Raw genomic sequence first — 13903 nt, forward strand, 5'->3', positions numbered from 1 at the left:
TTAAAGAATTTCTCACAGTTGCGCAGCTAGCAGATGGTAGGGTTTGATCTCAGAAACAAAGCCCACATTTTTAAAAAGTATGTTACATATATTGTCTTCATATACATGAAATAAAAATGATCAAACTTATGTGAACAAACAAAGCATCAAGAAAGCATTTGAATTCTTCCTATTTTCTAATTTTAAAAAACATTGAGTATTAGCTTTCCACCAGGAGATGGATGGGTGGAATTATAAGTTGAACAGGTTTATATCCATCAGGCTTGCTTTTCTTAACTGATACCAGTAAAAGAGTTAGTGATTAATACTATTGTTTAAATACAACAGTATGTGGTGCAGCAACCTCGGTTCGGATCTGAGTCACGGCACCAAAAAAAAATAATAATTATTATAATAATAAATACAACAATATATGTGATGTCTGAAAATACTTTATAAAGCTATAAAGTGCTGCACATTTGTGAGAGGTGGTTAGGAAAGGGGGTTGTCAGTTCCCTGGGCTGTTGCTGGCAGGGGATGAGCTGCTCATGCACTGTGTCCTGACATGAGCCTCCCCTGACACTGTGCTGCTGCCTGTTGTCAGCAGGACACTGCTTCTCGCCTCCCCGGGCCCTGGTGTGGGCAGCAGCACGCCTGTGTGAGCGTCATACTTTAGACACCTGCTTACTCCTGAATCTGGGCCCAGGTGGGCTGGGTTTCGATTTGAAACCTCCCTCTTTCTCCCCCAGGCTAGTGGTGTCACATTCCATTCATGAATGGTAACTGGGTTTAGTGTAGGGTGGTAGCAGTGATGTAGAAAAAAAGGCATCTGACGTAACTCATTAGAGGAATGTGGAAAAAGTCAGGCAAAAAGTTTGTCCTTCAAAATAAACAATGGGAAAATCCACTAGCTGCGACCCCTTTCTCTGGATATGGCTTTCAGACTTGTAACACCCTGTAACTCAGCCCACCTTTCTCACATTCCTTAAACATTCAGTATTATTTCTGCCACTTCTGAACACTCCTGTAGCTATGTACACAAAATTGTTATACTTTTTAAAGCTCATCTAGTGGGCCTGTGTCCTTACCTAAAGTTCATGCCCATCCTCAGTGCAGCCTTCAGAGCCTGCCACCCCCATCTGTTCTCCACAGTGCTCTTCGGTTCCACGTGCCGCGGGGCTGCGTGCCTAGACCTGCTTCGACTTCCAGACAGATCGCACTTGTTTTCTCTAGATTCTTGTCTACATCACACCCTCCCCATTACTCAAGAGCCCTAATTAGGTGCTCCCCACTTTAAATATCTGTTCTTTCACAGAAAACAAAATATAGCAATTACTGTACTGTACCATATCCATACCTTTATCATTAGAAGGTAAGGGCATTTGGCAGTTCTGCACTGTATCATGTGTAAAGAATGGAGGAAACATGAAAATAAAATATCGGGTCAAGTCTTTTTTTGGAGAGTCAAGTTTTAACTTGATATAAAGTATTCAAAATATTGTGTATTTTCATTTTAGCATGCTCCTTTTGATGCAATGGTTATGGTAAACATCAACCATTATGTTGATGAGAAGATTCTTGAGAATGAAGGAAGATGGAAGGTATGTTATAACAAATATTTTATCCTTTTTATCCTCTTTCTAAAGATATGATATTCTTAATTCTTCCCTGATTTCAGGGTTCAGAAAAAGTACGGGATATCCCACTTCCGGAGGAGCTTGTCTTCACTGTGGATGAGAAGGTGTTGAATGACATCAGCCACGCTAAAGCCCAGTATCTCAAGCAGGTAGATTTTTTTGCTTTTAGATAATGTTTTCTCTTTTAACTACTATATATTAAAACTTGGCTAGCATCTAAGTACAACAGCATGAAACACTTAAATTATAGTTTTAATACCTCTGATTTGTCTGATACGACTTTAATGCAATGGTAATTTGATGATCTTTTGGATATTCTCTTTAGGTGATGTTGCACTGTTCCCATTTAATTCTTTTTTAGGCCTCTGATCTGCAGATTGTGGCATATGCCTTTACACCTTTTGGCAAAAAGCTAACCAAGAAGAAGAAGCTTCACCCTGATACATTTGTCCAGCTTGCACTTCAGCTGGCCTATTACAGACTTCATGGATGGTGAGGACCGTTCATTTTCGATCTTCAGACTCTTGAACTCCAAGGTTGTATCTTTACCGTAGCTATTTCATTCTCACTGCCAGCGTTTTTTCATACTTTTTTTTTCCAATTGGCACCATGTCTGAATTTGTACTTTCATTAACAGTAATTGAAAAGAATGACAAATTTCAATCTGTGACACCTTCATTGTCTTTTCTTGTCTTCTCATTACCTTAATACTTCTAAGAGTTTTGCTATTCTTTGGATTTCAGATCATTTGGTTTTCTTGCAACCTCAGTTTTCTGATGGGTTCATGATAAGGTATGATTTTGTAGATTATCTTAACCTTTACTCATTTTAGGATAGGAAAGATGGTCTCTTGTGACTTTCTACATCCTAAGAAGAAGTGGAAACTCCAGGGTCTTGCTTTTTTAATCCAGTCTGAGTGTATCTGTCTTTAAATGGGATGTCCAAATAATTTACGTTTATTATCAGCAAGGTTGGCTTTAGGTCTGTCATCTTGCTCTATATTTTCTCTTTATCATGTCTGTTTTTGCTCCCTTTTTATATTCTTTTGAATTCATAGTGTTTTTTTAATTATTCCATTTGATCTTCATAATCAGCTGTACTTGTTTTTTTAGTTGTTGCACTAGTATTTACAAAACACATCTTTAATTTATAGCAGTCCACCCTCATGTAATATTTCCCACTTCCAGTATAAGAATCTTATAACTAAATGCTTTTTTCGCTTCCCCCCATTCTCTGTGCTCTCATCATACATTACACTTCTGCATATATTATAAACCTCACAATGTACTATTACTGTTTTTGCCTTAAGCAATTATCTTTTTTTATTTATGCTAAACTATGTATAAAATAAAACTTGCCATTTTAGTCATTGTTAAGTATCTAATCCAGTGACATTAACTATATTCATAATGTTCTGCCATTATCACCCCATATATTTTTAAATTATTTCATTACCCCAACAGAATCTGTACCCATTAAGCCATAACTTTCTAGTCCCCTTCTGCCCTAGACTATGCTAATCTCTAATCTACTTTTTGTCTCTATGAAGTTGCCTGTTCTAAATATCTCCTATAAGTGGAGTTATATAATATTTGTTTTTGTGTCTGGCTTATTTTTGTGAAGTAAGTTTTGAAATCTGGAGATGTGAGTCCTTCATCTTTGTTCTTCTTTTCAAGATTGTTTTGATTTTTCTGGGTTGCTTGAAATTCCATAAGAATGTTAGGATGGGTTTTTCCATTTTTGCAAAAATGTCGTTAGGATTTTGATGAAGATTATCTTGCATCTGGGAATGCTTTGGGTGGTATTGCCATCTTAACAATGTTGAGTCTTCCAATCCATGAACACAGGGTCCCTTTCCATTCTTACTGCTTTTATTTTTAATGTGCTTTTAAAAAGTTATTTTGGTGATGTTTTAAATTTTTACTATACTTTCTCATTTACATTTTGAAAGGGTACTGTTCCATATCAGAGAGACAGCCTTACAGAACAGGAGAGGCTCCGTAACTCTGTTTGAGCCCTTTTAGTGCCCACGCCCCAGCCTTTTACTCTCACTCCACTTGGTCTCTAACTCTAAACTCCAACTGCCAGGAATGTAGGAGGGCTTTGTAGCTAACATCGCTTATCATTCCCCAACCCAGGAAAATCATCATCACTCTGGGCAACTTCTTAAGTCATGCTTTTACTTAATTCTACAGTTAGTCATATTCTATATGAAGAAGCTAAAGGCTAAGGACTCTCTACTGTCTATTGCTGTATAACAAATTACCCTAACATTTAGTAGTTTAAAACAACAAACACATATCATCTCACATTTTTTTTTGTCAATTAGGAATCCAGCTTAGCTGGGTGCCTCTGACTTCAGGTGTGTTGTGAGGTTGTAGCCAGAGTGTCGGCCAGGGCTGTGTTCTCATTTGAGGGAGCTCCTCAGAGGGGCTCTGCTTCCAGGCCCACTCACATGGCTATTAGCAGGGTTTAGTGCCTCCCAAGTTGCCTCCCAGAGGCCACCCTGTTTCCTACCACCTGGGCCTCTCTGTAGGGCAGTTCCAGCTTGGCAGCTGGCTTTCCTCAGAGTAGGGGGTGAAAGCAAGAGAGCTCTCTTTGTAACCTAATTTCAGAAGTGACATCCACCACTTGTATTCTTTTCATTAGAACTGATCACTGTGCCCATCCCATATCCAAAGCGAGGGATATAAACAGCCAGAGGCAAGGACCACTGGGGGCAGGTGGCACAGGGGGCACCTACCACAGACTCCAGTGTGCACAACCTGACAGCAGCCAGGCCTGTGAGACATTCCATAGTATACAGGCCCTGGGTACCAGAGCTCATTTTGTTATTTGATATTGGAAATAGCATTTTTTTTTTTTTAAATCCCAACTGTAGTCTATATTATAGACCTTAGTCTCTGACCAAAGCCAGCTTTATTAGGTAAAATGTCTTTTTACTAACAGTAGAGCATTTCCTTTATTCAGATTCATTGTCTTATTTTCATTTTTTCTTGTAGCCCTGGATGCTGCTATGAAACGGCTATGACAAGATATTTTTATCATGGCCGTACCGAGACTGTGCGGTCCTGTACGGTAGAAGCAGTCCGGTGGTGCCAGGCCATGCAGGATCCTTCTGCCAGTGTGAGCATCTGAAAAGAAGAATAACAGAATTTGTTTGTTCTAAGGGAAACTTGGCCCTTAAATAATGAGCTTCTTTATCTCAGTTCCCCTGGATCAGGAAAATACTTTGTTTTTTTTTTCCCTGTAGTTTTCAAAACATTTATTTGTTCATTTGCCAGTGAAGTATGTACTTAGAAAGAATAGGACACAGGACTCCTGAGAAGAAGCCCATTAGTGTCTTTTTTAAATTTTATTTTATTTTGTGACAGAGAGATAGAGAGAGGGACAGACAGAGACAGACAGGAAGGGAGAGAGATGAGAAGCATCAGTTCTTCACTGCAGCACCTTAGTTGTTCATTGATTGCTTTCTCATATGTGCCTTGACCTGAGGGGGCTACAGCAGAGCAAGTGACCCCTTGCTCAAGCCAGCGACTTTGGGCTCAAGCTGGTGAGCTTTGCTCAAACCAGATGAGACTGTGCTCAAGCCAGAGACCTCGTGGTTTCGAACCTGGGTCCTCCACGTTCCCGTCCAACGCTCTATCCACTGCGCCATGGCCTGGTCAGACTGGTATCATTTTCTAGGCAAAATATCTTCAATACCTTGAGTATTTCACAACTGTTTTTTTTTTTAATTTTTATTTATTGATTTTACAGAGAGGAGAGAGAGGGGTGGGGAGAACAAGAGGTATGAATGCATAGTTGCTTTACTTTGTTATTGATTTGCTTGTGGTGTGTGCCTTGACTGGGCAAGCTCAGGGTTTCAAACTGGCGATCTGGGCATTCCAAATTGACTCTCTGTCTCCTGCACCACCGCAGACCAGGCATATTTCACTACTATTGATCTACCTTCAGAATAACACCAATAAAATGCTGGCACTATGAAAGTGCCTTTAAAAGGAAGTTTTTCTTAATGTGGTTGACCGTTTTTGAAATCACAGATTCTTGTTTTCATATAGTAGAACCAGAATAGTTTTATATGTTTTGTTTTATACTTTTTCTGTTGGAAGCAGTTAGACAACAGGGTAGTTCTTTCCCACTGCTATTTTGGCATCGCACTCGTTTTTTTTGCTTTTGATAGACATAGTATAGTATATATTAATTTAATTTCATAGACCTGCATCGTTTTCACTTATGTTAACTGTTCTTTAGTTTGCAATCATAGTTGCTTCTTCCCTTACCTTGAACAAGATGCAGGTATGTGGGAAAGAAAAGGCTGTGGAACAAGCAAGAAAAAGACACAGAAGCATGTGTTTAAGGTGTTCCTGGGAAACCTTTTCTCTCTCAAATTACCCCAAACCTGATGACTCTGAGCTCAGGTTTGTTTGTTTGGTATCTATACAGTGTGTTATTTAAGGATCTCTTGATTTTTTAACACAGCGTCTTGAGCGGGAGCGAAAGATGTTACAAGCTTTTGCAAAACATAATAAAATGATGAAAGATTTTTCAGCTGGAAAAGGTACCTATATTGTAATTACCCTGACTTTAAAAAATTCTCTCATGTTGAAAACTTTGTAACTTCAGGTGTGGGGTTTGTTGCAGGGTTTGACCGCCATCTTCTAGGTCTTTCCCTCATAGCGGAAGAGGAGGGGCTGCCTGTTCCGGAGCTCTTCACGGACCCGCTCTTCTCCAGGAGGTAATATGATGGAGGCTTTTATAAGTTTGCTAGTTACTTCTTTTTTCCTGAATGTTCAAAGCTCTTCAGAAACAATGTAAACTTCTGTAAGCCTAGTGTATCTTTTCTTTGTGTCACCCAGTGGAGGAGGTGGGAACTTTGTTCTCTCAACGAGTCTGATTGGTTATTCAAGAGTCCATGGAGTGGTGGTCCCCATGGTGCACAATGGCTACGGAGTTTTCTACCGCATCAGAGACGACAGGTGAGGCCGCTTTCTTTATTCTTACTGTGCTATAGAGTGGGAAAGCTGTCTTTTGTTTGACTGTCTTTCCTGCGCTGTGATTCTGATTGTGCTGTCTCGCCTGTTGCTTGGTAATGGTAGTTATTTTTACCATGTAGGCGTTTACTTTGTTTTTGTTTCTCTGTCCTGCTTTCAAGGCATTGCCAAATCAGTCCTTTAGGTGTTTTATGCAGAATAAATACTGTTTAAGGTTGATTCGGTGATCATGTCATCATCCTCAAAAGTCAGTGCACATATAGACATGTTTGTTCTACCCACAATGGTTTATAGTAAGTTCAGATAAAATTTGAGAGCCTGTAAATATGCAACGGTTCCTGTAATCATAGACAGTAATAATGAGGTAAGACAAGAAACTAGATAATTTATATTAAAAAGAAAGTTTTACCAATTCAGATGCAATTCATTCATTTAAGTTTGTGGAAAGAGTAAGGAAGAAAATATTAAAACGTGGTAGGGGCAAAAGAGGTGAAGAACAAGGTAATATGGAATTGCTAGAAGGGTTTGAAGGTCCCGACACACAGTCTGGCAGGTCTCACAGGGACCTTCCAAAGCATGGGAGGCTTTATAAAAAATAATGAGGCTGCATTTAGCACGTAAATAGGTTAAGCAGACTTGGAGGCACTTCAGATGGAATGTGAAAATTTGGAATGATAATATGTATGCTATATTTCAGTTTCTACTTTGTTTTTATTTTTCTTTATGGTCAGTGTTATTCAAAATTTTATCATCTGCTCTGATGTCAAGTGTGATAGTCTGTTATACCAGTGATACTTAAATTTGTTTATATCTTCGTGCTTGGATAATTAATGTATTCTCATAGTATTCAGTTTGTGTACATTAACCTAACCTACAAATTAAAGGTTGAATGATAAAGGTAAAACATGGATCTTATTATCAGAATAAAGTGTCAGAGGTCTAAAATCATCACCATATACAGAAAATATGTAAGCATTCTAACATATTCCCTGACAAATAGTGGATTCCATGTTGCATGCAATGATGAGAGTTTTGGCCAGATAAATGGGGGCTCTCCAACTTTTCGAAAAATACATTTTTAGTGATCCTGGGACAGAACTTCCATTCTGTCATTTAGAAAATGTTTAGTGAGAATTTCCTGTCTCGCTACATATTGTTTTAGGTCAGGGGTCTCAAACTCGCGGCCGTGCGGCCCGCAGACTAATCAAACTTCGTGGATTAGTCTGCGGGCCGCACAAAATTGGTAGGCGGGCCGCGAGTTTGAGACCCCTGTTTTAGGTGCTAAGGACACAAGACAGACAAGATCCCATTTTCTTACAGATTTTTTTTTCCTGTTCAGGCAAGAGGGACAAAAGCAATTAAATAATCAGGAGAACTTCCCATTGTGGTTTCATCATTATGTACTGAGCCAGAGCATGTTTTTACTTAATTCTGCTCATTGAAAGTACATGTCAAAGATCTCCACTACTGTCTTTTCAGTGCTGTGAGAATTGCAGGGTTGTCTATAAGCTTTACATTACACAACCTTTTGATTTTAACTTGGGCTTAATGCATGTTTTGCTATAAAAAAAAATGTGAGTGTCTGGAAAAGAAAAGGCTAGTTCCAGGAGAGTTAGTAGCCCAATTTCTACTCTTGAGCCCACAGGAAGCCGGCTTCTTTCCTGTTTCCTTCAGCTTCTTGGGCCAATTCCTCTGTCAGATGGGGGATTTCTCCATCAGGAGCACCGAGGAGATGGTAGAAGATGGTCCTAAGAGTTTCTCTCTGGCTTTTCTAGAAATAGCTTTTTATCCTCTTATACCTCTCTATTTTATTTTATTTTTTTATTCTCTTCAAGTGTTGTATTCTTCTTTAAAAATAGTGCAAGTTCCATTGCAAACTACAACATGAATTCGTATTCCCCCTCATTCCATTTACAGCATGTTTAGGAAGGTCTTTTTCAGGAAGAGGGAAGTTGTTTGTTTGGTACAGTCAGACCTTGCTCCAGAGCATTCGTGAGCTCTGACTAGTTTTTTGTTCCCTCTTGTCTCTAGTCACATAGTGAACTAGGTGTTCCTAGCATTATGTCCAAAGATGGCTCTCCTTTCCGTTGTCAGGTTACACTTACCTAGTGTCAGCAAGAATTCATACTCCATATATACTGCTCACAAGAATTAGGGGATATTTTATCGCTTCATATTCATTTTGAAATATCCCGTAATTTTTGTGAGCATACTAACAACAGACAGAATAAAGGTCATCATCATCACTTGGAGCCTTTTTGTGTTGTGATTTTTGCATAGTACCTAATCATTTGTTATTTGTGCTTCACAGGTTTGTTGTGGCCTGTTCAGCCTGGAATTCATGTCCAGAGACTGATGCTGAAAAGCTAGTTCAGCTGATTTTCTGTGCTTTCCATGATATGATACAGCTGATGAACCCTGCTCATCTTTAGAGACAATTATTCATTAAGCACTTAACCAAAATGTATCCACACTGGGTGCTGGCAGTGGGTTGCTGAGGTGAAGTAGGAAGGAATGTTGACTTGAAGGAAATGTAGACATTAGTAGAATCAAGCTCTCTGCATTATTCTCACATAGAAAGTAGAAATATCCCTTTCAGCTTCCTGTGATGCAGCAGCAATGCAAATTTTGATATACTGAAGATAGAACTATGCAAAGTTTAAAGTAAGCCTCAACAATGCAAATCAACAAATTTTAACAATTCAAGTCTTACTTTAACTTTAAAGTATTTTTATTGGTACCTGTATAGGTTATAATTCTCTCCCTGGGTATCATTGTAGAGCAGCAATTTTCAGCCTTTTCATCTCATGGCACACATAAATGAATTACTAAAATTCTGCAGCACACCAAAAAATAAATATTTTTGCCAGTCTGACAAAAATGAAATAGGACGACTTTTGTGTTGCCTTTTGTCATTTTTTTGACAATTGAGGGAAAAGAGGTCAGTGCTCCTGACTAGTCAGATATTGCATGTGTTTTAAAATTCTTGCAGCACGCTGGTTGAAAATTGCTGTTGTAGGGTCTGTCTTTCAAGCACTTTAACATTTTGTAGTTGCCAAAGGGTATGAAATATATGACTGAATGTTAATTTTCTTGAAATGTGTTTCACATTCACCACAGGCCTATAAACTTGCTCTTTTTAGGGAAGACCACTACAATTTAATGGTGATCTAACAAAAATAGTTCATTGAATAGATGGAAGAATTAAGTTGTAGTTAGGGAGGTTTACGCCCTCTGACACGTATTTTAAAAAAAAGCCTAACAAAATTCATTTTAGTATATATTGTTGTAATTAGTTTTGTGAATATAAAATTAAAGCACTTATATTTAAAATTAGTAGTCAGAATTAATGACTTTAAAAAATTAAATATTGAATTAGAGTCTCAGTATTTGTTTCTCCTCTGTTCTATTTTGTAGTTTCTACACTCAGAAAATAAAACTCTCAAAATTATATAGCGTTCTTTTAAGTGGCTCATTCCTCTTTGACCTTATACTTTGTTACATACTGTATAATAGACTACCCCAAACTTACTATCTCCCAACAGTATATTCTTTTTCGTGATTGTGTCAGCTGACCCAGCCCGTGTGTGACCCAGGGCTGGTCTGCTGAGTCTAAGATGGCCGCAGCACTCACTGTTCAGCGACTTGGTGGCTGGGACTCTCTCTCCACATGGTGTCTGATCACCCAGTATTCTAATGTGTACTGCTGTACCTGGCAGTGGGAGTGTTCTAAGAGGGAAAGGTAGAAGTTGCAGGGCCTCTTGAGGCCTAGGCTTTGAAGTCATATGATGTCACATTTTTGCATCCTGTTGGTCCAGATTTAAGGGGTGGAGGAAAGCCTCCTCTTTTATAAGAGGAGCAGCAAAGTTATTTTCTAAATGACTTTGTAAATGTGAATGAGTAGGCACAAAAGGGGACATGATTAATTGGGGCTATTTTTATAGCACGCTGTCACATAATGGTTACAATGTATGTCCTGCTTATTCTTACATTTTCATATGTTTTGAATTTGGTAAGACTGTATTATCATTTCTTTGTGAAAACATTCAGAGTTGGCTGATTGGGCATTTGATATCAGCACTATAGTCCTTTTCCTCACTGGTACAATTTGGTAGACTAAATTTCAAGGCACTTTAGAATCACTTGGTTGATTGTTTTAAAACAATATCTAAAGAGCTCTGGGTGTTTCAGAACCTGATCACTTCCTGACGAGAAGTTTTTTTTTAACTTTTGCCGACACTTGTCCCTGCATTGCCGACAATGAGACCCACCTGAACACTTTGTACAGAGATCCTTGGGCCTCAACCCAGACCTACTGTGTCAGAATTTCCAGGGACAGAGGCCCCATCATCTTCATGGGGCAAGTTTGAGAATAATTACACAAGAGTAGGTTGCATTCTGTGCACGTTGAGTCAATGTGCTAATGTGCCCTCTGCCCCACTCTTCTCTTGATTAATCTGAATTGTGTACTGATAAATATGGTTGCGTTTGAAACATCTTTGGTGACGGTATATGGTTTACTACAGGTACAAGAACTTGGTTTGAATAGTTTACTGACCTAAACAACTTGTCACACCAATGAGAATTGATATTGCTGCAGAAATCATGGAAGAAACATGACAATGTGGTTAGCTTCCAAGAGTTGCCTGGAATATTTCTTTTTACCCTTCATCTAAATATAGCTGCTGCTGCTTAGGAGAAGTGGATTCATTCTGGGAACATAAGAATTATTTGTAGTGCATTTGCTATGGAAATAGCATTTTATTGTTGATCTTTCCAATGTTACAAATTGCACTAATAGATAATATGCAATAATTATGAGTTTTAAAAATGTCTTTAGCCCTGGCCGGTTGGCTCAGCGGTAGAGCGTCGGCCTAGCGTGCGGAGGACCCGGGTTCGATTCCCGGCCAGGGCACATAGGAGAAGCGCCCATTTGCTTCTCCACCCCTCCGCCGCGCTTTCCTCTCTGTCTCTCTCTTCCCCTCCCGCAGCCGAGGCTCCATTGGAGCAAAGATGGCCCGGGCGCTGGGGATGGCTCTGTGGCCTCTGCCTCAGGCGCTAGAGTGGCTCTGGTCGCAATATGGCGACGCCCAGGATGGGCAGAGCATCGCCCCCTGGTGGGCAGAGCGTCGCCCCTGGTGGGCGTGCCGGGTGGATCCCGGTCGGGCGCATGCGGGAGTCTGTCTGACTGTCTCTCCCTGTTTCCAGCTTCAGAAAAATGGAAAAAAAAAAAAAAAAAAGTAAAAATGTCTTTAAATGCAGCACTTAATGATAGGTCTCTTTCTGCCTTATGGAATGGATGTGTGCCAGCAAATAGCTTGTCCGAGGGGAATTTCACTTTTTGTTAGACTATCATAAAACCGGGGATATATTCACTTTAAAAACTCAATGCCCCAGAAGAATAATTTAGAAATCTGCCAGTAGATAGAGGAGGTTTTTGAACAATTTGTTTTTTTTGTACATGGGAAAATTGTTTTCCAAAACATCCTGTCATCTCCCTACCTATTCAGGACAGTAACAATTCTACCTGTCTGTGGCTGCTATGAAATTCTACAGCTTTTATACCTGAACTTTGCTCTTTTTTCCCATGTTTCTGATAAGTCAGAAAGAGCAAGGCTGTTTTCACAGTCCTTCAAGAAACATGTCTTGATGATTTATAACTCTGGAATTTCAAATGCTGTAATATAAAACCCCAAAGTGGATACACCTGTACTTTATGATGACTTAGAAACTTCTTTCACAAGTCAGCAAAAGTTGTAAAATGATTTGAGTTTATTTCTGAGATACACTGTAACAAGAGTTCATAAGTTCTGTGTCCTGGGCTGGACACTGACCATGGAGAAATAGATGCCCTTCTGCGCCAGCAGCTGCTGGTGGGTGCCATGTTCCTTGATCTTGCCGTTCTGAAACACCACAATCAGGTCTGCGTTCTGGATGGTGGACAGGCGGTGGGCGATCACAATGCAGGTGCGGCCTTCCCTGGCTTTGTCTAGGGCTTCTTGGACAACCTATTGATAAATTAGAACAGATGCCTTATCTTAAAAATTGTATAAGTAGGTATTAGTATGAAAGGAAATTAGAAAACTTTTACCATCCCTGCAAGAAAATTTTTAATTTATCTGTGAATCTTACACTTTATGCATGTATATTTATATAATTTGACATTATATCTAGTTCCTTTAAATTATAATTAAAATGGATGCTCACTATAAATACTAATCTTCACAAATATTTAAAATTCCTAACTAGTCACAATATATTTTACTTAATTAGTTCCCCTTTAATAAGTATCCTGTTTTCCAGTTTTTCCACTAGAGTTAATGAGCTAAAAATGATTTACACAGCCTTTTCTATTGAATGCTTTATTTTTAATGTGTTTCTAAATGTAATATGATAATTTTAGAAAAAATTGAAAAATACTGAAAGGAAAAAGAAAACCTATCTCAAAATAACCACTGCCTCTATTTCTATTGACTTTTCTGTGCTTACGTATTTCTTATGGTTACTGGCACAAAGCATTAAGTGGGACAAGAGGCAGGCGGCCCTACTTTTTCACTCTCAGTGTCCAGCGCCGATGTGGCTTCGTCCAGCAGCAGGATGCGAGGCTGTCTGATGAGGGCCCGGGCGATGGCGATCCTCTGCTTCTGGCCTCCTGAGAGCTGAGTCCCTTTATCTCCCACTCGTGTGTCATATTTCTGCAAGTTGGTCATGAATAAAATTAATCAAGTTCTCACCTAGAAGAATTACTGATGGCATACTCATAAACTTTTACTTCTTAACCTATGACAGTGCTACTTACAAGGAAAAAATTTTTGGAATCAATAAAAGGTTTCTATAACAGCTACATCATTGTCCATTTAATGTGGGTTTTTCCCCCGTTTAACAGGATGTTTTCAAAATCCAAATAGAAAACTAGTGACTAGTTCTCAATGATATTCAGTAGATTCTCAAATTCCTAACATTATAGTGTCAGTTGCTGTCACTAGAGGACAAAAAGGTTAAATGTTAAAGTTTAATGTTAAATTTTTTTTTAAAATTTGATATAGTCACAGGATCCACAAGGAGCCCAATTTATTCTTTTAAACTCATTCATTCACTTAAGTATTTACTGAGTACCTGTTATGCCCAGAACTGTGGGAAGTGTAAAAATGAATTCAGCTTTATTCCTACCCTGAAGGAACTTAAAATCTAAACAGAAAAAAATACATATACAGCATTCACTAACAGGGCCAGTAAGTACCAAGCGAGCAGTTCACGCAACACGCCGTGACAAAGGAAAACCAACAGCGAGGT

General features: G+C 39.0%; 2 protein-coding genes across 11 annotated transcripts in view; one reads left to right on the plus strand and one right to left on the minus strand.

The window, feature by feature from the left end:
* CROT (carnitine O-octanoyltransferase) overlaps positions 1–10061 on the plus strand; it is a 41657-nt gene extending 31596 nt beyond the window's left edge. For all 3 annotated transcript variants that reach the window (XM_066353796.1, XM_066353797.1, XM_066353795.1), the window contains exons 11-18: positions 1497–1580; positions 1658–1765; positions 1978–2108; positions 4619–4742; positions 6099–6177; positions 6261–6354; positions 6476–6595; positions 8922–10061. In XM_066353796.1, coding sequence (XP_066209893.1) covers positions 1497–1580; positions 1658–1765; positions 1978–2108; positions 4619–4742; positions 6099–6177; positions 6261–6354; positions 6476–6595; positions 8922–9042 — 861 coding nt within the window. In that variant the 3' untranslated portion in view covers positions 9043–10061. The remainder of the gene's footprint in view (positions 1–1496; positions 1581–1657; positions 1766–1977; positions 2109–4618; positions 4743–6098; positions 6178–6260; positions 6355–6475; positions 6596–8921) is intronic.
* Positions 10062–12360: 2299 nt separating this feature from the next.
* Positions 12361–13903, minus strand: part of ABCB4 (ATP binding cassette subfamily B member 4) — a 98721-nt gene continuing 97178 nt past the window's right edge. For all 8 annotated transcript variants that reach the window (XM_066353804.1, XM_066353803.1, XM_066353799.1 and 5 more), the window contains 2 exons: positions 13159–13305; positions 12361–12618 (listed from right to left, as the gene is read on the minus strand). In XM_066353804.1, the coding sequence (XP_066209901.1) occupies positions 12412–12618; positions 13159–13305 (354 nt within the window). In that variant the 3' untranslated portion in view covers positions 12361–12411. The remainder of the gene's footprint in view (positions 12619–13158; positions 13306–13903) is intronic.

The sequence above is a fragment of the Saccopteryx leptura genome, chromosome 12, assembly GCF_036850995.1.
Source record: "Saccopteryx leptura isolate mSacLep1 chromosome 12, mSacLep1_pri_phased_curated, whole genome shotgun sequence".
Lineage (NCBI taxonomy): Eukaryota > Metazoa > Chordata > Mammalia > Chiroptera > Emballonuridae > Saccopteryx > Saccopteryx leptura.